The 24,474-nt window shown below is 41.7% G+C and overlaps 1 protein-coding gene across 50 annotated transcripts in view; it reads left to right on the top strand.

Moving 5' to 3' along the window:
- The window catches only part of LOC102164422 (uncharacterized), a 412,252-nt gene that overhangs the window by 268,922 nt on the left and 118,856 nt on the right, over positions 1-24,474 (top strand). For 31 of the 50 annotated variants that reach the window (XM_084979136.1, XM_084979129.1, XM_084979128.1 and 28 more), the window contains 2 exons: positions 1,655-1,993; positions 17,042-17,152. Coding sequence is in view for 7 of the 50 variants with exons in the window: in XM_084979097.1 (XP_084835223.1) it covers positions 1,655-1,795 (141 nt within the window). In the remaining 43 variants the exon portion in view is untranslated. The remainder of the gene's footprint in view (positions 1-1,654; positions 1,994-17,041; positions 17,153-24,474) is intronic. The other 19 variants (XM_084979139.1, XM_084979118.1, XM_084979113.1 and 16 more) reach the window with 1 other exon arrangement.

Genomic DNA, 24,474 nt, shown 5'->3' with positions numbered 1-24,474 from the left:
AATTAATGTCATTAAATTTGCATTTCATAAAGTGAATTTAAAAAACCTGAAAAAAAAAGACTGAAGAAAGAATATAATCAACATGAAAAGGGAAGAAGTAATTCTTAAAAAAAAAATTGAGACTTGGACCAAGGAATAGTGGAACTCAAATTGTAAGAGGTTGAGAACTGAATAAAAATGTGAATATTTAGGAATGAAGAGCGGGGCACATAGGTATTCAGTTACTATTTGTTTCTATAAGTAAGTAAGACACATGGGAGGAGAGAATGTCTAAATGGCAGAATGTAAGATTAAAAAGGAATTTTTAAATGATAGAGAAGATTATATTATTTGTGAAAAAAGCAGAAAGTTTGGAAATACACAAAAAAGTGAATTATTTATCAAGGTAACCAACGACTGGTTTCACAGGATCCAGATAAAAACTCCCAATTCATTCAGGCATATACCATTCCTGTGTGCAAAGCAGAGGGCTGTAGGGTGACTGTAAAATACAGATGAGAATAAAATGCCATCTCTGATCTTTAATTGCTCACAATCTTAAAAAATATTCACAGCCCGATTGAGGGAGAAGGCAGTGTAAATTCCCCATATTTGCACTGAAGGGGTAGTTTATTTTCTCTTTGCTAAACTAGAGCATAACATCACAAAGATCTGGGAACACTGCATTAATCGGGCCACTACCTGCCTGGTATTTATTTCAATGCTGCAGATGATTTCGTGGACAACATAAAAGTTTCTCTTTCTGTCACCCTCCTCAAAGGTTAAAAATGTGCACAAAACTATTCACAATAGCCAAGACATGGAAACAACCCAAATGTCCATCGACAGAAGATTGGATTAGGAAGATATGGTACATATACACAATGGAATACTACTTGGCCATTAAAAAGAATGAAATAATGCCATTTACAGCAACATGGATGGAACTAGAAACTCTCATACTGAGTGAGGTCAGAAAGAGAAAGACAAATACCATATGATATCAGTTATATCTGGAATCTAACATACGGCACAGAGGAACATTTCCACAGAAAAGAAAATCATGGACTTGGAAAATAGACTTGTGGTTGCCAAGGGGGAGGGGGAGGGAGTGGGATGGACTGGGAGCTTGGGGTTAATAGATGCAGACTATTGCCTTTGGAATGGATTAGCAATGAGATCCTGCTGCGTAGCACTGGGAACTATGTCTAGTCACTTATGATGGAGCATGATAATGTGAGAAAAAAGAATGTATACATGTATGTGTAACTGGGTCACCTTGCTGTGCAGTGGGAAAAAAGAATGTATTGGGGAAATAACAATTTTAAAAAATGTGCACAAAAGAGTCTAAGTTTCCCCCTCTTATGCCTCCTCCTTCATGTCTTTCTTCCCAGTATTTCTCTTCTCCACACTAAATTATTCCTGGACAAAAGAAGAATCGGTGTAGAGGAATAATAGCCAGAATTGTCATCATCTCATTCCCAGCACTTCAATTCCAAAAAAAAGACTGTAGTCAGCCCCTTTCAAGAAGTACTGTAGTGTACAAAGCATGTCAGTTCTAGAGTTTATGGCAGATACTTAATGTTAGAGTGTGAATTCCTGGGTTTTGATAATATCTTTGTCATGACTTCAGTTGTCACTTGTTTGCTGATGATGCCCCAATGTGTCTCTTTAGTTATCGGTTTCCCCCTGGACTCCTGCAAACTCTACCTGGAAGAAGAATCTGTTCTCCATCTCTGAGGCAGTGGTTCTCACACATGCTCATCACAAGAGTCCCTCAAAGGGGCAGAGTCCCAGCTGGAATCAGGAAATGTGATCACAGAAGCCAGGTCAGAGTGATGTGCCTGTTGGCTTCAAAGACGGAGGAAAGGGGCCATGAGCCAAAGGATGTGAGCAGCCTCTAGAAGCTGGACAAGGCAAAGATTCTCTGCCAGAGACTCTGAAAGGAACAGAGCTCCGCCGACATCTGCGTTAGCCCAGTGAGACTCTTTTTGGACATCTGGACTAGAGAATGGTAAGATAGTAAATTTTTTGTTGTTTTAAGCTACTAAGTTGGGGGCAATTTGTTATGATGTCAAAAAGAAGGTAATATGCAGGATGTCTGAGCAGAGCAAAGGTAGGACAATGGTTTGTGGAGGAGAAAGTGCCAACAGATAGCAGAAAGAGGGCAAAAGGGCCAGGTTCTGGCAGAGAGTGATGCGGCTGGTAGGATGCCTTGCTCTTTGCTGCGTTTGTTTGTTCATTTGTTTCTATTCCAGGTGTGGCATATGGAAGTTCCCAGGCTAGGGGTCACATTGGAGCTGCAGCTGTGACCTCTGCCACAGCTTGAGGCAAAGCCTGATCCTTAACCCACTGAGTGAGGCCAGGGATGGAAGCCACATCCTCACAGACACTGTGTTGGCTTCTTAACCTGCTGAGCCGCGGCGGGAACACTGGGTCTTTTAAGTCTTGATGATGTTGATCTCAGGCTTGAAATGGTGAAAAGATACGGAATATAAATTTGTCCACTGGATATGAGTGAACTGGAGAAACAAGAAAGCAAACCAGTTAATCAAGAACTTTCTGTGTTTTTGTACACGAGACGAGAGGAATCAAAATTTCATAAGAGCAATAAACCTAGACAGGAAGGGAGAAACAGTCTTGGCAAGAAATTATTTTCTTGTCTCTGAGATAAATTTTATAAGAATCTAATAAGGATTTTATAAGGGTATTTATTTATATTTTTGGAAGACTTGCAGACTTTTTTATTTTGCATGGTTCATTTCACATTCTCCAAATGGATCCTCCATTTGATATTTCTCTGAACAAGAATATCATAAAAGTCCAGCACTAGTAGGTGATCTTATGCGAATAAGTATGGGTTCACTGTTAAAGGAGAGGAACTGTTCTATTTCTTATCTTCGTTCTGCTTTTCTCAAGAGAATGTTCTCTTGCCTCCTTGTGGTCTCTAAAATCATTAGTGTGTCTGTGTGTGTGTGTGTGTGTGTGTGAGAGAGAGAGAGAGAGAGAGAGGTTCAGAGAGAGACAGGGAAGGGAGACCAAGAAATAAATACGATGGAGATAACAAGACAGAGAGTCAGAACTGAACCGCGGAGGGAGAGATTGACCACAAACACTGTGAATTCTAGAGGAAAAGGGACAGTAGTCTGATAGCACAAAGTGAGAGGTATTTATAAAATGATTTTTGCCCCCAAAATATATAGTGATTGAAGTATATGTACATGGTATTATATAATCTTAAAACGATAATTAAGAGGTGGCCCCTCTAAAGACCCACATACTAGGATTTGTAGGTTTTCTAGATTTCCAGCTGTGGCACAGTGGGTTAAGGGCCTAGCGTTGCCATAGTTGTGGGGTAGGTCACAACTGCGGCTCAGATTCAATCCCTGGCCAGGGAACTTCCATATGCCACAGGTGCAGCAAAAAATAAATAAATAAAAAATGAAAATTTCAGGTTTTCCTCAGCCGCATGTTCTGTGGTCCGTGTTTCCTCCTCCATCCCATTCCATAAGCATCACCCCCACATCCCGCCGGAAGCTCACTAACTGCTGTGTGTTTTAGTCAAATGCGATCTCTAAAGAAAACGTCACTCCTCCTCCTGTGTGTTTTTCCTTTATTCTCACACTACTCCCACACTCACTATACTTCTGGCACCAGATATGTGTGTCTGTTCCCCACCCACCCACCCCCGCCCCCAAGCAGTCCTGCAACACCAGCTGGACGTCCTGTCATTTAACTCAGTTCTGACCCTGTCTCCCTGGAGATAACATCACATCCCACAGATTGAAGGCCTAGTCCCAGAATACTCCCCATCTCCCTTCAGATGCCAACCTCAAGGTCATGTCGTCGCCTGTGTGTCAACCTCGTGTGCTATCTAAATGGATGGTTCCTATGACTCCACCTCAAGTGTGATTAATTTGCTAGATCAGCTCCGAGTACGTAGGAAAACTCTTTACCAGTTTATTAGAAGAGGATATGATAAAGGATACAGATGTTCCCAGATGCATCAGATGCACAGAACAAGAAAGTGGGAAGGGCAAGGAGTTTCAGGCCTCCTCCATGTGCCCCACCTCCCAGCACCTCCACGTCTCACCAAAATGGAGCTCTCTATACCTGTGAGATTTTTATGGAGCTTTCCCCATGCAGGCATGATCAGTCATTAATTCCATTTCTAGCTCCTCTCCTCTCTCTGGAGAGTGGGAGGTAAGGCTGAAAGCTCCAAGCTTCTAATCACAGCTTGACCTTTCTCATGACCTACCCCCATCTAGGAGCCCACCAAGGATCACCTCATTAAACTAAGACACTCCCATCACCCAGTAAATTTCAAAGGATTTAGGAACTCCGTGTCAGACACTGAGGTCAAAAGCCAAATATTAGGAGTTCCCATTGTGGCTCAGTGGATTAAGAACCTGATTAGTATCCATGAGGATGCAGGTTCGATCCCTGACCTCGCTCAGTGGGTTAAGGATCTGGCGTTGCCCTGAGCTGTGGTGTAGGTCGCAGACACAGCCCAGATTCCATGTTGCAGCTTCCATTCCACCCCTATCCCGGGAACTTCCATGTGTCCCAGGTGTAGCCATAAAAAGAAAAAGAAAAAAAACCCCAAATACTAGAAACAAAGATGCTCCTATGCTCTTATCACAAGAAATTACAAGGGGTTTAGGAGCTCTGTACCAGGAGCCCAGGGCGGAGACCAATATATGTCTTCTCTATTATTTCATAGGACCCTTTACACTCAGTTACTGTGTATTTTTCTGTATTTATTCTCTGTGTATTTTTAAATAAGCCTCTTTAATAACAGCTTTAGACTTACAGAAAATTATGAAACTACCAAGAGCATCTAATGTTGATACAGCCCATTTGTCACAATACATGAATCAATAGTGATCCGCTGTGATCAACCAGAGTCCGCCCGTGATTCAGACATCCTCAGTTTTTACCTAACATCCCCCTGCTGTTCCCGATGCCATCCAGAACACCATCCCACTCTGAGCTGTCACATCTCCTAGGGCTCCTCTTGACTGTGACAGTTTCTCTGACTTGTTTTTGATGAGCTTGACAGCTTCAAGGCATACTGGTCAGGTATTTTGTAGAATGTCTTCAAATGGGATTGTCTGATGGTTTTCTCCATGATTAGATGGGGGTTCAGACAGCAGAGGGAAGTTCCGTTTTCATCACATAATATCCAGCGCACATACTGTCAACATGGCTTATCCCTTTGCTATCACTTTGACCACCTGGCTGGTCTGGAAGTAAAGCTACCTTCCCGTCTTCTCATATTGTCCTCTTTGGAAGGAAGTCACCGTGTGCAGCCCACAATTAAGGGGGAGGGAGTGATACTCCAGCTCCTTGAGGGCCGAGTATCTACAGAAATTACTTGGGATCTTTTCGCATAGGATATGTTTCTGTTTTCCCTATTTATTTTTTCAGTCATTTATTTATATCTGTATGGACTCTTGGACATTTGTGCCTTAGGTTTTGGCCTAAATCCACACAGCTGTTCTGCCCTAGAGTCTTACCTCATTCAGGTGGAAGATACTTTGTCCTTTCTAGAAAATCACAACTCACATATGACTCTAGGTGAAAAACTAGAGCAATTCCGAAAGTGGCGTATTGCCCTAAAGGAAAACCCAGTTGAGGAGGGTAGATGAAGTTGAGGAGGGTAGATGAAATTGAAGGACTTGTTATTTATGTGGGTGCCAGGCATCCAATTATTCTTTGCTCCCTTGGACTTTATTGCTTCAGCTGTAAAAACAAACCAATTACTTTGTGTTCTGATTTTGCTGTTTCTTTCTTTCTTTATTTTATTTTTATTGTTGGCTGCACTCATGGCAAGGGGAAGTTTCCTGGCCAGGGGTTGAACCCACACCACAGCAGTGACTGAGCCACTGCATTGACAATGCTGGGTCCTTAACACCCTGAGCCACATGGGAACTCCATAATTTTGCTATTGCTTTTAAGTGATTCAATTTTTAGAAAGTCCACTCTATTCATTAATGATTTGTATGCCTGTATTTTCCCAAGGGAACATATTCCTCTGTTCTATAAAGAAGATACTCATTTATTAAGGGAGTGAGACATCTCAGCATTCAAAAGCACAGGAGTTTCCTTGTGGCACAGCAGGTTAAAAATCTGGCATTGTCACTACAGTGGCTCTGGTTGCTGCTTTGGCACAGATTCAATCCCTGGCCCAGGAACTTCCTCTTGCTGCAGATGTGGCCAAAAAAAAAATAAGAAGCAGAACCATAGAGATACTAGGAGTAATAGTCTCATTCATTCACCCACAACTGTTCTGAATTTTTATGCCTGTATAAGAAATATGCTAGGCAGGGGCTTCTTTAAGGTTCCAAGGGCTTATGCTTCGAGTCCTATTACCCTTAAAAAGAAGATTCTCTTGGTGTTTATCCTTAGGCATGTTGCATTGTGTTGATGTATGGCTATCTGCCAGGCTATTACAAAAAAAAAAAAAAAAAAGGTGCCAAGAGTTAAATGAGTACTCTTGTAACTGTTGAATTTATATCTATGAATGTATTTGCTTAAGACCTGTAGAGTATCTGGGTGAATTCAGGTGCATTAACCTTAATTCTGGTAGGAGAGAAACCTTGGGCTGTCCCATTGAAGTGGGCATGTCACTGGAAGGCAGCTGCTTGCTGAGGCAGCCAGACTGGCTGCTTCTGCCTCTTTTCTTGACTTCTGGATGCTCACGTATACCATCTTGCCTTTCCTCTCTGTTCAATACAGTCCTCACCTCTAAAATGAAGCCCTTGGCTACTGTCTTGGTAACTACTCCACTTCTTTGCTCAGGTCCCTCTTCAGGGACCACTGTGAGAGTGAAGATCCTATAGCCTGGCCATCAAGACTTGGAATATCTGCTTTTGTGCCCTCTGATTCCAACCTTTCTAAGCCTTGTGGATGGAGTCGACTCTCAAGTTTCCTCTTAATTTAATCTATTGTTACTGTTCATGCTAATGAACCAGATGTTCTTTGGTTCATATTTGTGACGAACCAAAGAATCACACAATGTATGTATGTAATTCTTTGGTTCATCATGATGGTACCTGCAAAAAAAGGATTTCTAGTCACACCTCTTGCCACAAGCTCTATTATTGGATCCAACTTAAGATTTTTCTCTCTTTCTCTCTTTACTCTCATTCTGTGGATGTGCCTCTGACCACACACACACACACACACACACACACACACACACACACACACACTTCCTTGGTGCCCTAGGATGTGATCTATAATAACAACATTGGTAGCAGTGGGAAAAAAAATAGGTGGAAAGAATCCTTTTTCTTCTCATCCCTCAGTGTGGGAACTGGTTTCTCAGGTAACCTCCCTGTTTGTGGGCCTGTTTTTCCCATTGGAAATTAAGCTCAATCTCCCATTATTCTTTATGTACCGAAAGACTCCCCTCCAACACAAATGTAGGCTAGTATCTTTCCCGCCAGAGTTCAGAAAGTGAAGGTAGAGAGGCGAGAGGAACAAAGGAGAAAATCGCCTAAAAAACTCTCCTAGACACCTATCAAGAAAACTACAAAAGCTTCTAAAAGTTAAGTACAAGAAACCTTTAAAAAAAAAAACCCAGTTTGTGACTGGCATTTTTGCCTTGGAGTTTACGAAGATAAACAGAACATAGAACCTACTTTCAAGGTGCTCATGGTCTCCTGGGAGAGCTGGCCCCATGAAACTGAAATACAATCAGAGTAAACTGAAAAATGTATGTGATTGTGTAGAAATTGAAGGATCTAAAGCAAGAAATTCTTTGTCCAACTGCCAGAGTCCCAGGGCTGCTTGTGTATGTGTTTTCAGGAAAAAAGAGACCACAAAGTATCATGGAAAAAATTGGGGTTTTGGTTTGAATCTTAGCTCTGCCATAATCTGAGTAACTGTGGGAAAGTGACTTAAAGTTTCTAAGCTTCCATTTTCTTATCTGTGAAATAAGGATAATGATACCCCATTTGCATCTTACACAGTTATTATGAAGATTAAATTAGAAAATGTAAACAAGCCATCTAAAACCATTTCTGAGACCAAGTTGGAGGTTCATAAATATTTGTTCAATTTAAAGGGATCATTTAAACCAGTGCTCAGAATGAATTTTCTCATAGAAATATTAATATATTTTGTGGTTGGTTAAAAAGGGGAGTTATTATAGCAAATGCATACCCATTAAGTATGCCTTACATAGACCTATTGAATGGATTAAGTACATTAAAACTATTGTTAATGTTTTATACGGTTAGTGTATATCCAATTTCTAAACACACAACTTAGAAATAAGTTTTTGAAAGATAAAATGTCTCTGACTTGCATATATTTAAAGATTGCCTTAAAGTATGACGTCTTCCTTTGGGGCAGTATTATTGCATTTAAAGGAAATTGCCTCTACATTTTCTTTTACAGATGCATAGTCCATAGAAAAATAGAAAAAAAAATATGTTGAAAGCTACAGAGGATTCTTATCATATCACATAAGGTAGCATATAAAGGTATTACTAATTCTTCAGACTAGAAACATATTTTAAAATTTTTATAATTATTTTTTTCCTCTATAATCCTCATGCCAGACACCAATTTAAATGTCAAATTGGTACTGTTCTTATTCCTCTTTTATAGATGAGAAAATTGAGGTTAAACTTGCCGTTAAGTACCAATGCTATTTGGTAAAAGATTTGAAATACTAAACTCAAGCACTTTATCAGAGTCTGTGTAGTTCATCACTGCAGTGAAATAGCCCTGACAAGGGAAAGATGAATTAGTGTTGTCTCTATCTCATTATTTTCTAGGGCCTTGCACATACAACAGAAGAACGTGGTGGGATGAAATATGTTGTTTCTTCAAGTTTATACTTTTGTTAGTTTTAGAAAACAAATGATAGGATATTTGTTTTCCACCAAGAGTTGTGTTTAGAAAACTATCTGTCAATATGAGCAAAACAGGTAGCTGATAGTTTTTCAGCCCCGCCACTGAGAACCCTTGTTGGCATCTGCCCTGAGTGGTTAGACTGGTGGCCATCATCTGCCGTGTAGAGAGAACTTCCGTAGTTTCTCAACGAAGGAGAAAAATAGGTTCCTCCCCTCACATAGCTTAAAGTTTAAGTAAGAAAACCGAATATCTGCACAAGCGTCTGAGGAACTCTAATCCAAAACCTATCTGCCGTACAATTTAAAGATGTAGAAATGGGCTTATGCTGTGATTTCTCAAAAATTACTGCCAAAAATGAAAAGCAAACAGAAGAAGTAAAACTGTCTTTATTTGAAGACTACTTGATTGTCTATTTTCTGTGGATGAAATCTACAGAAAAACTACTTGACCTAATAAGTAAAAAATTAAAGGCATTAACATTGGGGGAAAAAAAAAGTAAAGTTGTGTTTATTCACAGGCAACATACCCATCTATACAGAAAATCTGATGTTACCTACAAAAAAGTAACTGAAACTAATGAATAAGTATACCGAGTTTTCTAGATGCAAGATCAATGTATGTGTATAGATTAGAAACAAACACTTGGGAACTGAAACTCTAAAAAAGGCTCCTCACAATGGCTTCTTCAGACTGGAGTGGAATATCGGCTCTTCTGGTCCAGCCTGAGGAGTTTCATATTTGCCAGCCTCCATAATCATGTGAGCCAATGCCTTATAATATATCTCTTTCCTTGTATTCCAATCCTATTTGTTCAGTTTCTTTGAAGAAACCTGACAAATACAGAGAGAGCCACCTTGGTCATGAGTCAGAAGGCTTCGTATTGTTAAGGTGTCAGTTCCCAAAATGATCTATAGACTCAAGATAATCCCAATTAAATTGCTGGCAGGAATTTTTTGGTAGAAATGAATTAGCTCATTATCAAGTTCATGTAAAATGCAAATACCTAGCATATCCAAAACAGTGTTGGGAAAGAATAGTTGGAGGAAGAAAACTACCTGATTTCAAGGCTAATAAAGCTGTTGTAATCAAGGTAGTGTGGCTTAGCTGTAGAGATAGCTCCATGGAGCAATTAGATCAAAGGCACAGAATAGATTCTAGAAATAGACCCAAATATATATATATATATATATAGACAGGAGATGTTTGGCAGAGGCTCAAAGGCAGTCCACTGAGGAACACATGCTATTTTTTAAAAATTGGGCTTGACAATTGGATATACCTAAGGAAAAAAATAACTTCCATACACACCACACACGATATATAAAAATTAACTCAAAATGGACAATAGAACGAAATGTAAAGCTTAAATCTGTAAAACTTCTAGAGGAAAACATAAGGAAAATGTTTTTGTGACCTTGGGTTAAGCATATGTCTTAAACATGACAGCTAAATTAAAATTCATAAAGTTTTTAAAAATAAATTGATCTTGATCGAAATTTAAAACATCTACTCCTTGACAGACAGTCTTAAGAGGATGAAGAGGTAAGCCACAGAGAAAATATTTTCAGAGCCTATAACTGATAAAGGACTTGTATCTAGAATATATGAAGAACTTTCAAAACTCAATAATAAAAAAATCAAAAGCTTGATTTAAAAAATTGCCAAACAAATTGAACAGACACTTTTCCAAAGAGGGTATATGGATGGCAAATGAGCACATGAAAATAGACTCCACATCACTAGTCATGAAAGAAATGCCAGTTAAACCTGTAATGAGTAATCATTGCACCCTTATCTAGGAAGGCGAAAACTAGAAAGACTGTCCACACACCCCATATGTTGGTGAGAGTGTGAAGGAATTGGATTTCTCACACGTTTGCTGGTGGGAATTTAAAATGGTATAACCACTTTGAAAAACATTTTAACAATTTCTAGAAACTTGAAACACACACCTACATTGTGATCCCAGCATTCCACCCTTAGGATTTACTCGAGAGAAATGAAAACATATGTTCATGCAAAGACTTATACGCAAATGTTTATTTGTAATGATCAAAACGAAAAACAACCTGTCTATCAAAAGATGAATTTATAAATAACTCGTGGGAGTTCCTGTTGTGGCTCAGTGGGTTAAGGACCCAACGATGTCTTTATGAGGATGCGGGTTTGATTCCTAGTCTCTCTCAGTGGGTTAAGGATCTGGTGTTGCTGTGGCTGTGATGCAGTTCGCAACTGCAGCTCCAACTTGACCTCTGGACTGGGAATTTCTATATGCTGCAGGTGTGGCTGAAAAAATATATATGTGTATACCATACAGTTGAATATTACTCAACAATAAAAATAAGCCAACTGTTGATGCATAAGCTACAAGCTGACCCTAAAAATAATTATTCTGACTGGAAGGATCCAGAAAAAAAAAGAGTATGTAATGTATGATTCCATTTATACAAATTTCTGGAAAATGCAAACATTCTAAATATATGTGGCTTACTGCTTGGTTCATTACACCTTACTAATTTTCTTTTTAATTTCTAAAAGAATGGTGACTATCTCTTCATACTGCAGTAGAATAATCTCTAGGCTATATTGTTAAATTTAAAAAAAAAAATCAAGGTTGGAGTTCCTGTTGTAGCTCAGCAGTAACAGACCCAACTAGTAGCCATAGGATTTGGCCTCACTCAGTGGGTTAAGGATCCAGCAAGGCCGTGAGCTGTGGTGTAGTTTGCAGATGTGGCTCGAATCTGCTGTGGCTGTGGTGTAGGCCAGCAGCTGCAGCTCAGATTCAACCCCTAGCCTGGGAACTTCCATATGCTGCGGGTGTGGCCCTAAAAACCAAAAAAAAAAAAAAAAACAAGGTTGGAGAACATATACAGAGTATACCACTATTCAAGAAGAGAGATAAGAAGGGGCATAAAAAGTATACATAAACTCTTAAAAATTGGGTGGTTAACTATGGAGGGAGTATGAACTGGGAAAAACAACTATTGCTCAACACTTGCATATATGCTGTTGTAGTTACCAAATAGTAAGAGTAAACATAGAAGCAGGCACCTGAGTAACAGTGTGGCGAAAACTGGGTATGTAAAGAAGAGGAAACAAATCTTCACCAGACTCCGGGATGCCAAGAGATAAAGGAACAACAAATTTATACAGGGAAGAAAGTGTGACCCAGAAATTTTACATCAGGTCAAATTTTCTTCAAAAGACGTAGATCCTCAGACATGCAGGAACTCAGTGAATGCCAAGCATGTCTTGATAAACATCCTTGAAGATAAATTCCTGCTCTCTAAGGTTAAGATAAAGAATTCAAGATTGGAGAAGCCCTAACAAAAATACTGTTAGTGAGCAATGGATGACTGCTTTTTATATTGGACCTAAGTGAATGTGGAAACATAGATTCAGAGCTGGATATAAATTTTATAATATTTTTTTTTCTTTTTAGGGCCGCTCCTGTGACATATGGAAGTTCCCAGGCTGGGGGTTAAATCAGAGCTGCAGCTGCCAGCCTACACCACAGCCACAGCAGTGCTAGATCTGAGCCATGTCTGTGACCTACACTGCAGCTCATAGTAATGTTGGATCCTTAACCTACTGAGCAGGTCCAGGGATTGAACCTTCCTCCTCATGGATACTAGTCGGATTCATTACTGCTCAGCTACAATGGGAACTCTAGAATTTTACAAATCTTGATAAGGAATATCTAATGATATAGTTGAATGAACATGGGTGTTGAAAGTCTAAGAGCATGAGTCGCTTTCATTCATTAGGGATTGATAAATATCATATAAGGCTGAAATTTGTAATTAAGCATTAATGGCCAAAGCCATTTAATGTTTTTCAGACAAGTTTGAAAATCTGAATAATGTCTTAAGAACTCTACTTACTGATGTGAAGAAACAACATTAAAAATTTCATTGACTTATTTTCACCGTTTTTTCATTAAGTTTGAGTAATAGTAAATCTAGCATTTTCCATGAAAATAGCATGCATGTGCTTTTGTGCAGAATTGCCTATCTTTCTATCTACCGATCCAATTATCTACCTACCTACCTACCCAGCTGTCCTTCTGTCTATTTGCATGGATCTATTTAGGATGATGTTTACCAGAGAGTAACAGTGATTATTTTGGCATGGAGGAATTTGGGTAATTGTATTTCCCCTCTATCCATTGTATTTTTTGTGTTATATATTTGTATGATGAATGCAAACAATTTTTATAAAAAGTAAGATTTGGAAAGGTGCAATGAAATTGATCAATAAACAAACCAGATATGTCAAACAGTAGAGGAATTGGTAAGTATAACAGACAGAAATATGGCTTCCAAGATTCCTAGGTTGACTCTCAACTCCCAATGTGACTATATCAAGACAGGGATTTTAGGAAGTTAGGGTTAAACACGGTCCTAAGTGTGGGGCCCTAATCCAGTAGGACTGGTGTCCTATGAAGAAGAAGAGGTAACAGGAACATGCGTACATAGTGGAAAGGCCACGTGAGGACCTTGATCTTGGACTTGGAGCCTCCAAGACTGTGAGAAAACCAAATTCTATTGTTTAAGAAGGTCCCATCAGGGTTCAGTGGTTAACGAACCCAAATAGTATCCATAAGGGCGTAGGTTTGGTCCCTGGCCTCACTCAGTAGGTTAAGGATCTGGCGTTACCATGAGCTGTGGTGTAGGTCGCAGACATGGCTCGGATCTGGCGTTGCGTGGCTGTGGTGTAGGCTGGCAGTTGCAGCTCCGATTCAACCCCTAGCATGGGAACCTCCGTATGCCATGGGTGCAGCCCTAAAAAGACAACAGAAAAACAAAATTCTGTTGTTTGAGCTATCCAATGCATGGTATTTTGTTATGGAAACCCTAACAGACTAATACAGTGAGTAAATTCATTTTTATGCTGCTATTAAAAACAATAATTCATATATATATATACACACACACCCCTAAAAAGTTTTTGATTCAATATTAAGTGACAAAAGCATATTTTATTATAATACATAATATGATTCAACTTCTATTTTAAAGAAAAAACCAAAACAATGAATTCTGTGTGTACATGTTTGTATAAAGGAATACATATCAGAGTATTGACATTGGTTTCCTCAGGGATGGAACTATTAGTGAAAATAGCCACCAATTTTTTTACCTTATGCATTTCTATATTGCTTGAAATGTTACAATAAGCATGTAGTTCTTTTGTGATTAAGACAAAAATAAGATTAATGAGAACTCATATGTTGAAAACTAACACAAAACGTGCTTCATCAGTGTTTGTGTGATTTGTGCATATTGACTTCTATTTGTCATGTATCCACCAGCACTTTGTCCAGGATCCTAAAATCTTTCTGTGGAGCTGTTCTTTTTCTCATTCATCCAAATAACATAACAATTTCTCTCCTTGTGTTTCTGGCAATAATTCTCCATGGACATAATCACTTCTTTGTTTTCAAACAGTGACTTTCCTCTATATTCATTCGTGTAAGACCTGTGCATACCCACCCATACATGTGTCCTGACCTGCATTTAAGTGGCAAAATAGGTGAATTGCCAGAGCCTCTGGTGTGCGTTGTATTCTACATGCTGCCTAAATGTGGGTGGTAATTAATATTCAACAGCGGTAAACGTAATTTAATCTGGGAAATTCAAGGAGTAAATTATTATTGAGAGATGCTTTTCTCTTTCTCAAGACAAAGGTCCCAGTCTAGAGAACTGGTAACTCACCTAAACTCATTTTGATGAAACAGTTAGAAAAATGCTGCAGATTGAATGGTTGCCTGTGCAAGGCGAGATGGAATTTATCAAGTAAAACAGGAGCAGGGGTCACAGGGCCAAGAATGAAAAACAAATGCAAATCTAGGAGCTGTTATTTTAAAACCAAAGAAAAGTAGGTTACATGAGCCACTTCCATTTTAAAACGTTACCCTTTTGGTGGTATGGGGGAAACCTTTGCCCACTTGTCCTTTTTTTTGCTAAAGATGCTGTTTTTCCACGGAGGCAAAGAGTAATATTTGAGGAAGAGGTTTTACAGATGCAATTACAGCAAGACACTAAAGCTCAGGTTTGCACGTGGGTAAACACGTGCTTTCTCACCCAGAGAAAAGTTTAGCTTGGCAGCCTTTGCTACAAAGCATGACTCTGATCCTCGAGGAAGCCAAGACTACAGAAACCCAAGTCATCTCCAAAAATAACACCAAACCGAGAGCCTTGAAACTCCTCACACTGCTCGTGCTGGGAATGATGATGCTCCAGGACCCACTAAGCTATGAGGATGCCCCACACTCTTTGCGCATTAAGACTTCTCTTTAGGAGCGCCCGTTGTGGCTCAGAGGTAACAAATGTGACTAGGACCCATAAGGATGTGGGTTCGCTCTCTGGCCTCGCTCAGTGGGTTAAGGATCTTGTGTTGCCATGAGCTGTGGTGTAGGGCACAGATGTGGCTCAGACCCTGCGTTGCTGTGGCTGTGGCACAAGCCAGAGGCTGCCGTTCTGATTCAACCCCGAGCCTATGAACTTCCATATGTGTGCAGATACATACGTGTGTACTGACCTGCATGTAAGTGGCAAAATAGGTGAGTCGCCAGAGCCTCTGTTGTGTGTTTTATTCTTCATGCTGCCTAATTGTGGGTAGTAATTAATATTCAGCAGCTGTAAACATAATTTACCACAGGTGCAGCCCTAAAAAGAGAAAAAAACCACAAAATTTCACATGGGCATCTCAACTTTTAGAAGAAGCTGTATTTTGCAATTGAGTTTTCAGAGTTGGTTGTTAAATTTAAATATTTCTGGAGGATTCTAGAAAAAAAATAGAATAGATTTGAAAACTTAACTAGACAAAGATTTCTAGGACAAATAATTAATAAATTGAATTTCCTCAAAATCTATAACCTTTTCTGTTTATCCAACAACACCCAGTGTGGAAGGAGGTTCCTCAAAAAATTAAAAAGAGAACTACCACATGATTCAGCAAGTCCACTTCTTGGTATTGATCCAAAGGAAATGAAGGAAGTTCCCATTGTGGCACAGCAGAAATGCATCCAGCTAGTATCCATGAGGATGCAGGTTCAATCCCTGGCCTCCCTCAGTGGGTTAAGACTCTGGCATTGCCATGAGCTGTGGTGTAGGTCAAAGTTGCGGCTTGGATCCCATGTTGTTGTGGCTGTGGCTGTGGCGTGGGCTGGCAGCTGTAACTCCGATTGGATCCCCTAGCCTGAGAACTTTCATATGCTGCAGGTGCATCCCTAAAAAAAAAAAGAAAAGAAAAAAAAAGAACAATAAGAAACCTGAATTCATAGATACAAAGAACACACCAAGGTGGTTGCCAGAGACAGAGGGATGAGGGGTGGGTGAAACAGGTGAGGTTAGTCTGAAGGTACAAGCTCGCAGCTCTAAGATAAAACAGTCCCAGGGGTGGAATGTGCAGCGCGGGGACTCTGGTTAATAATACTGTGCTGTGTATTTAAAGAGTTGCTCAGAGAGTCAATCTTAAAAATGAATAATCAAAGTTAGTAAGATACTGTTTTCCTTGCAGAATCTTATTCTCTTTTTCATGACTGTTTGAATTTTTCTCATACTGTCAAGAAATAGAAGGAAAAACTACCCTACCTATCAAGAAGAGCCAGTTTTCTTTTTTCTGGCTTTTGTAGAAGAGAGTGGCCGGGGACTTCATTCGACCTCTGGATAATTGTATATTCTTTAGTCGCACAATAGGGGACCTTAGATACTAAAGAGTTGATGACAGTGTAACGTTAAGGCCTGGTAATGTCATCAGACTGCACAAGGCCAGGGAGGAGGCAGTCCTCCTGTACGATTCATTTTTCTTGGCCTCGTGTTCTGCAGTGAGCATTTGGGTGGCAAAGAAGGGGACAGTCCTAGACTCAGAAACCTTTAAGCAGCCAGCTAGGTCCGGCTGCTGGGGTTGCTCCCGGAGGCCAGTAGCCTCAGCAGAGCAACAGGGAAGAAAGCCTCTTGTGGGGTCTTTTGTGAGCCAGCTCTGCTGTTATTGCCTCACATTAACTTTTATAAGCAGCCTGGGATTGGCAGGACCGGGCCCCCCCCTGCAGGGTGGACCTCCTTTCCCCATGGTGGCTTTCCTTGCCAGTGATGGGAACCACTGACTAAAAGCTGACAAGGAAGTGACTTCATTATGGCTGAAACATTTGTTGACTCCCATGAGTGACTCCAGTTTGACTCCGCAGGAGCCGATGCCTTCATCTCTGTAACTAAGACCTGACACGTCCATGGGGTCCAGCGGGAGGACAGGTGAACTGCTTTGGCTATTGTGCGTGCTGTGGCTGGAGCCCGCTCAGGTCAGTGGTGGGGCTAGGACTGGGGGGGCGGTGGGTCTTTTTTTTTGGTCCTGCAGTCTCAACCTGGGCCAAGTGCGCCTTCATATCCCACCCCCAGACCCCACCAGTCACACTATAGATTTCGGCAAGTAGAAGACTTTTCCCTTAAAGAGAAACTGGGGAATAGATATCTGTGGACCTCTGATGAATATTTTTCAACAAACTCCTTGGTCTGCAGAAGCCTCTCATCTTCCCTACGTAGAACTCCCTGGCAGACCCTGAGGACTAGTATTCAGATCTGCAGACTCGTTTGTGTTGGAATTGAAAACAGAATTGAGAATGACGTAGCTGGTGTGCAGCAGGCAGACTTATGACACCACCAGGGTTTTTGGCAGGTTGGGAAAGTGCTGTCTGGGGAATCTTAGCTCTGGGGACCTGGTGAGCTGGACAGAGCGTAGCAAAAATCGGACAGGCACGTGAAAGGAAGCCCCGAAGGTATGCCCTGTGATACATGAAGCGCTCTTTCTTCTGGCCAAATAGAAGGTCTCCCCGCAAAATCAGACCTTAGAAAAGTCAATTTCACATGTGAGTTCGGTCCCGCGGTCTCTTCTGTATGTGAGTTCACCTGCATGATCTTTTCCAGAATTATGGTTCCTTTTCCAGGGTAAAGCTTAGAATTTTGAAGTATCGACAATAACCTGACACACCCTGTCTCTACCTTTGTGAATAGCTTGAGGTCCTGGGGCACAAGGGTGAGAACCATTGGTTTAAGCACACAGAGTTGTGAAAAGAGGGGGAGGCAGCTCGCAGACTCTCGGGGGACAGGAGCTGCTTTTCAGGTCAGAGAAATCCCAGCCCCAGGCGCGGTTCCTGCTGCAAAGAGGTGGTTGATTCATGGGTGCTGGGCCTCAGCTTAAGCTAAGTTCTTTTAACTGGAAATCCGTCCCTTTTTGCATCAGTTAAATCAGGAATAATAGCATTACCCGCCATGCAAATTTGTCATGAGCATTTCATAGGAAAGAACTTGGTAAACTCCAAAGGATACTATGGACCTGTCAGGGATGGTGGTGGTGAACGGGCTGGAGAGTAATGCGACGATGATGATACTCTTCCAAAGAGTTTCACGACAGACCGTGGGTCCCAGATGTGCCGGCTACTCCGTTTGGCGTGTGTAAGAGAGAGATGTGCCTGCCAGTGTGGGGGCTGGGGGAGAGGAGAGAAGGTAGTGGAATGGAATGGAATGGAATGGGGTAGAATGCACCTACCCAGACCTGTGCTGGCGTCACCACTGTTTCCACAGTTAAGTTTCCACCATCAAGAGTGCCAGGTGCCAGGACGTTGGGTCTGGCCAGGACAACAATGGGGGGACGTGCCTGCTGGTCGTGGTTCTCCTTTGGGGAATGAAAACTGCAGCTTCCAGAACTGCCGATCAATGACATTTTGATCATCTCCCAGTTTGTTCCCCCCTTTCTCATCGTTTGAAACTTTCTGTATTTGCATGTTTTATTTCCAAAATGCAGACCCCATTCCTGGAGAAAACAATGCCTCGTGTTGAGTGAGTGGCTTTCATGCAGTTAGTGCCCATGAGAAATGCCAAATGGTTATTCCTTCTCTTTGCACCAGTTTGGCCTGAGTAGAGCTACATGCTAAGCCTGAACTCTAGCAATTCACTGAACTAGGAAAATTTAAGATTTTCTTTTTCCTTTCTCTTCTGTGTAAAGTCCCTCCTCCCCAACTCACAGGTGTTTACATAAACAGCCATCAGGCACTGATCGCTTTATATGCCAATGTAAAAACTGAAAATGGAAAACCAGTTTTCTAGGAAAATAGAATCTCTTATAGTAACTCACTCTGAAGCTTTCAAATAACTTTGCGGCGACTCTGAAGTAGATAAGACCAGTGTACTATTCATTTTATTCAGGGGGAGAAACAGAGGTCTTAGTATTTAAGTAGCAACTTAAAAGCAAAATAGTGTCAATTGGGAAAATTTAAACTAAAGTCCATACATTCGAAGTAGCAACACCATTAGCTCTCTGCTTAAGCATTTGGCTTCCTGCAAAATAGGAGTCAAAATAAGGCAAGTCTTGCAGGAAAGGCTGCATTAGTGCTTATCACCAGGCATTGATGGAATGCAGCAACATTAGGCACCCTTTCGGGGGCTGTAATAAATTTAAAAAAAAATTTAGGTTAGGGAGTTCCCATTCTGGCTCAGCAGTAACGAACCCGACTAGTATCCAAGAGGATGTGGGTTTGATCCTCCGCCTTCCTCAGTGCGTTAAGGATCCAGCGTTGCCCCGAGCTGTGCTGGAGGTTGCAGGTGTGGATTGGATCCCACATTGCTGTGGCTGTGGTATAGGCAGGCAGCTACAGCTCCAATGTGACCCCTAGCTTGGGAACTTCCTCATACTGCAAGTGTGGCCCTAAAAAGCAAAACAAACAAACAAATAAATAAAAGTTTTAAAAAGCTATAGAATAAAATAATATAGTTCCACATGGCTATGGAGTCTCAGATTTGCTAACCATATTGCATAATAGGAAAAGAACTAACTAGAAAATGTGAAAGAACAAAACTGAATGGAATATCAGTTTGCATTATTCTAGGCTTAAAGTTACCAAAGTTGAGCCTTGGGCTCCGAGATAAGAAAACTGATGTACAGAAAATCACAGATGACCAGGAACATCATAAAACACCAGCCAAAAGATTTATTGGAGTGCTTACAGTTTTATTTTAGCTTAGTATTGAGAATCAGATTTTATAAGAAACAGTTACAATCGATTTAAGACAGGCTACGCAGCATTACGAGAAGTAGAAGATTGTAAATGAAAAGAAATGAATTGAATACATGAACTAAAGTATTGCCAAGTCATCCTTTGAAAGCAGAATAACTGATTAAGATCATTATGGAGTTCCTGTTGTGGCTCAGTGGGTTAAGGAACTGACGTAGTGCCTGTGAGGATGCGAGTTCGATTCCCTGGCCTCACTCAGTGGATTAGCAGCAGCTCCGATTTGACCCCTAGCCTGGGAACTTCCATGTGCTGCAGGTGCAGCCATAAAAAGAATTTTTTTTAAGTTCTTGTAAGCTCTCGTCACACATAGGTAATGGTTTATCCCCAGGATAATTGTGAGGTAGATTTGAAAAAGAACTAGAAGTGGCCCACCTCTGTGATATTTCAAAAGCACTCGGTAAATAATTAACTCATTCTAGACTTTCTTCTTTCCTCAAAATGAATGGCATCTTTTCAAGGGCAGTTTATTACAGCTCTTGCCGAATAAGCTCTACCTATGAAGAATCTCTAAAATATGGAATATTGGGGGGCACCTGGTCCAGGGCCTTGAGCCTGCAGGTGAATACAGGCAAGCATCATATCCTCAGAAACAAAACCAATCAGCATCATGGTTAGCAACTTCAGCTCAAGCATCACTGGTTCCCCTGATAATAAAGGTATTACTCACCTGATATTTGTGAAAAAGGGATGCAGTTGTGAAAAATGACACAAGTTGTAAGATTGTAAGTACCTAAGATTTTAACATCGCGCACACACACACACACACACACACACACACACACGTATAAAGGACTTCATTTTTTTCCAAAGTCCTGCAAAGGATTGAATTATTATTCATAGAAATGTCTAGAGCAAGTATAGAATTTCTCTTCCTCCCCAGTCAGGCCTTAATTTGGTTGTTTTAATTCCTTCATTTTCAGACTCGAGTTTCAGGTCCCTACAGGAGCTGCCACTTCTCAGCGTAAAACACTGATAAAGAAAGCCAGGTTGTTTGGGAACTGCCTCGTATAGATCGTGTCAAACCACTGTCTTTTACGCATTTAGCTTTTTAATGGACTTTGCACGCAGCCATGCTGCCTTCCAGTAAGCAGACACAGTTCCCAGGGATTGTCAAAAGACGCCTGTCTCCAGAGCAGATCTAATCCAGTTGGTGCCATTGAAAAACCTTAAATGGCAGCTTTCAGCTTATGTGCAAAAACCCTCTTGGTTCAGGTTACATTTTAATCCCAGTTGCTGTATCAGCTTTATGGCAGGAGAGGTGGGGGTGGACATGGGAGGGGGCTGTTTGGGGCTAAGCTTTAGTTTTCCTCCTCTGTTATGTAAATTATTAACTTGGGCAGAATCCCCTAATGGGAGGTAGTATCTAAGTCTGGCAGGCAGGCCGGCTGGGGGCCCAAACGCCTCGCCACTTATTCCTGAAAAAGAGCTGGAATATACATATAGATTTCAAGCTGACCATTCTTGCTTTGATGAAGAGAGAAGGCCACAGCCTGGGACAGAGAGACAAGTTTATTTGTGCATCTTTTTCCAACACTTCCTGGAAAAGTTAAGTCCCTTAGACACTTTTTTTTTTAAATGATTTTCACTTTTTCCATTATAGTTGGTTTACAGTGTTCTGTCAATTTTCTGCTGTACAGCAAGGTGACCCAGTTACACATACATGTATACATTCTTTTTTCTCATATTATCATGCTCTGTCACAAGTGACCAGACATAGTTCCCTGGGCTCTACAGCAGGATCTCAATGCTTATCCATTCCAAATGCAATAGTTTGCATCTAGTAACTCAGACTCCCCAGTCCTTCCTACTCCCTCCACCTCCTGCTTGGCAACCACAAGTCTGTTTTCCAAGTCCCTGAGTTTCTTTTCTGTGGAAAGGTTTATTTGTGCTATATATTCGATTCCAGATATAAGTGATATCATGTAGTGACTTACTTCACTCAGGGTGAGAGTCTCTAGTTCCATCCATGTTGCTACAAATGGCATTATGTCATTCTTTTTTATGGCTGAGTAGTATTCCATTGTGTATATACACCACATCTTCCTGATCCAATCATCTGCCCTTGGACACGCCTGCAGATCTCTATGACGCAAGGCAAAATTATCACCATAGTGGTGACACTTCAGCCTTAAGTGACTTTCCAAAGTAAACGATGTAGCTATGTCACTTTTTTTTTTATATTGGGCTTACTGTCATTGGATAAAAGATCATTCAGATTCTCAGGTCTCCATCCTGCCGTACACTCTGTGTGTATGTGTCTGTCTGCATGTGTAAGAACGTCTTACCAATCGCCTGGAGTCTGTTCCAGTTCATTCTCCACATAGGATTTGGTCAGCTCCTTTTTGCCCGTGAATGTGAATAAAGGACAGGTGCAGGGAGCGCCGCCCCCGGTCCAGAGCATGCGCCCTGCTCCATGAAGAGTGCCTCATTTAATACACACAATAAGTCTTATTAGTCTCACTTTACAGACGAGTAAAGCTCAGGCTCAGACCACTTCAGCAGTGCCATCCAGATCAGGCGTCTAAAGAATGACCCGGCCTGCACTTGGTCACAGCTTTCCCCTCCTTAGACCACATTGCCTCGGGGAGGCTCCCCCCTTGTGATGTAAGCACCTCTCCAAAGGTCTAACTCCTAACACCATCATGTGGGGGGTTAGGATGTCAACATATGGATTGGGGGGGGCAGCACAAACATTCAGGCCAGAGCACAGTCAAGCCTGGACTTTGCCCACGTGTGAAGAACCTTATTGTTTTCCTCAAAGGGCTGGTAATGGGTGGAGCTCAGGTAATCCTTTTAAAATGCGGGCCTGTATCTCCCACCCTCTTCAGACTCTTTACAAATCAGGAGTAGCCTCATACCTTCGTTAGTTATGGCTCATTCCGCCACCACCAGCAGCAACCGAAGCGAATAACCCTTAAAAAAAAAAAATACACCAGCAGATCTTTCTCAAAAAGAGTCTTGTCATGAAGAGCTCTCAAAAAAGCGTTTCCAGCCCAGCATCCTCATCTGCACAATTGAACTGGAGTTTGTCAGCCTCACTTCTTAGCACGGCCCCCAGGTAAACAGAAAGTCAAACGTGAGAGGGTCTCCTGACACAGTGGTCAAAGGTTGTGCAGTTACCAGGACAGACGGTGCCCACGAGCCTTCCTAGAGAACCGGGGTATTTTCTAATAGACTCACAGAAATAAGCCAGCTTGTGTCAGCTTCCCAACAAACCAATGGAAACCACCAAGTTTAAGAGCAAAGACAGCTCGTATGACAGTAAGTCCGATATGACGGGGACCCCCTCCCCCCAGTTAGAGTAACTCTTTCTAATCTTAGCTTAAAAGAAGCTGCCAGAGTGAGGCTATTTGTATAACCCACAAGAAGCCCTCCCACTCCCACATCCTTTAACTGCATGAGGTCTGGAAAAGTTGAAACGCTTTCTAAGTGTTCCATCAAAACCAGTGCTTATCACTCTGGTTTGGCAAGACGCCTGTGTTTAGCTCCCAGTTCCTCTCCGTGTTGCTGAGGCTCTCTCCTGGGGGGAGGGGAGGCTTGGGGGCGGAGGGGACCTGAGCTCACTGCCCTGCAGGAAGGTGTACGTGCGGCAAACAGAGGACTGGATTAACCCTTGGCATTGCAAAGGTGTCCAGGAAAATAACTCAGCTGGAACCAGTGTCTGAACATTTATGGGGACAGAGCGCTCAGAATCTTGGAAATGCCTTAAAGGCCCAAGTCCACGGAACTAATTAGTCAGTAGGGAGGGATCAGCCGTCGTGTTCCCATTGGACAGAACAGTCAGTTAACGGCGCCTCCTCGACTTAAAACTAGCTGTTTACTCAAATATTGTTGATAGGAAAGGATGCCAGGCCGTCTCATACCATGTGCACTTCTGGGTTCAGTCCACACCAGTTCTGTTTGACGTTCATGTGACTTTGAATGAGACACAGATTCTCTCTGAATTGCAATTTACATCCTGAGGAATTTCAAACTATATCTTTCTCATGGCCTCATGGGAAGAGTTTGAAAAAGGAACAAAGTTCCATAATGTATGTTGACTACGCACCTGCCGTGGTGGGCTGTATATCATCGCTACTCCTGTTTCCTGATGGTACTCCTAGTGGCCGTGGCCCTCGGAAGCCCATGGTGAAGGCCGATGGAAAAGGTCTGAGGTCCTTGGAGTTCCTGTCATGGCGCAGCAGAAACGAATCCGACGAGGAACCATGAGGTTGCGGGTTGGATCCCTGGCCTCCCTCGGTGGGTTAAGGATCCGGCGTTGCCGTGAGCTGTGTGTAGGTTGCAGATATGGCTCAGAGCCTTCATTGCTGTGGCTGTGGTGTAGGCCAACAGCTGTTGCTCCGATTCGACCCCTAGCCTGGGAGCCTCCATATGCTGCAGCAGGTGTGGCCCTAAAAAGCAGAAAAAGAAAGAAAAGTCTGAGGTCCTGTAGGACAGGAGCAGATAAAAGGGAGTTACCTAAGTGAACAGTGAGAAGGTCAGGACCTAGAACCCGAACCTGCATCCTTGCTGAGTCCACGCCCAGTAGGAAGGGGGTGGAGGTGGCAGGAAGATAA

The sequence above is a fragment of the Sus scrofa genome, chromosome 10, assembly GCF_054392235.1.
Source record: "Sus scrofa isolate SSC_HxYL_T2T_F1_AM1 chromosome 10, Sscrofa_HxYL_maternal_Yorkshire_Landrace_v2.0, whole genome shotgun sequence".
NCBI classification, from domain to species: Eukaryota; Metazoa; Chordata; class Mammalia; order Artiodactyla; family Suidae; genus Sus; species Sus scrofa.
The sequence above is the reverse complement of the archived record's forward strand: the minus strand, read 5'-3'. Positions and strand labels throughout refer to the sequence as shown.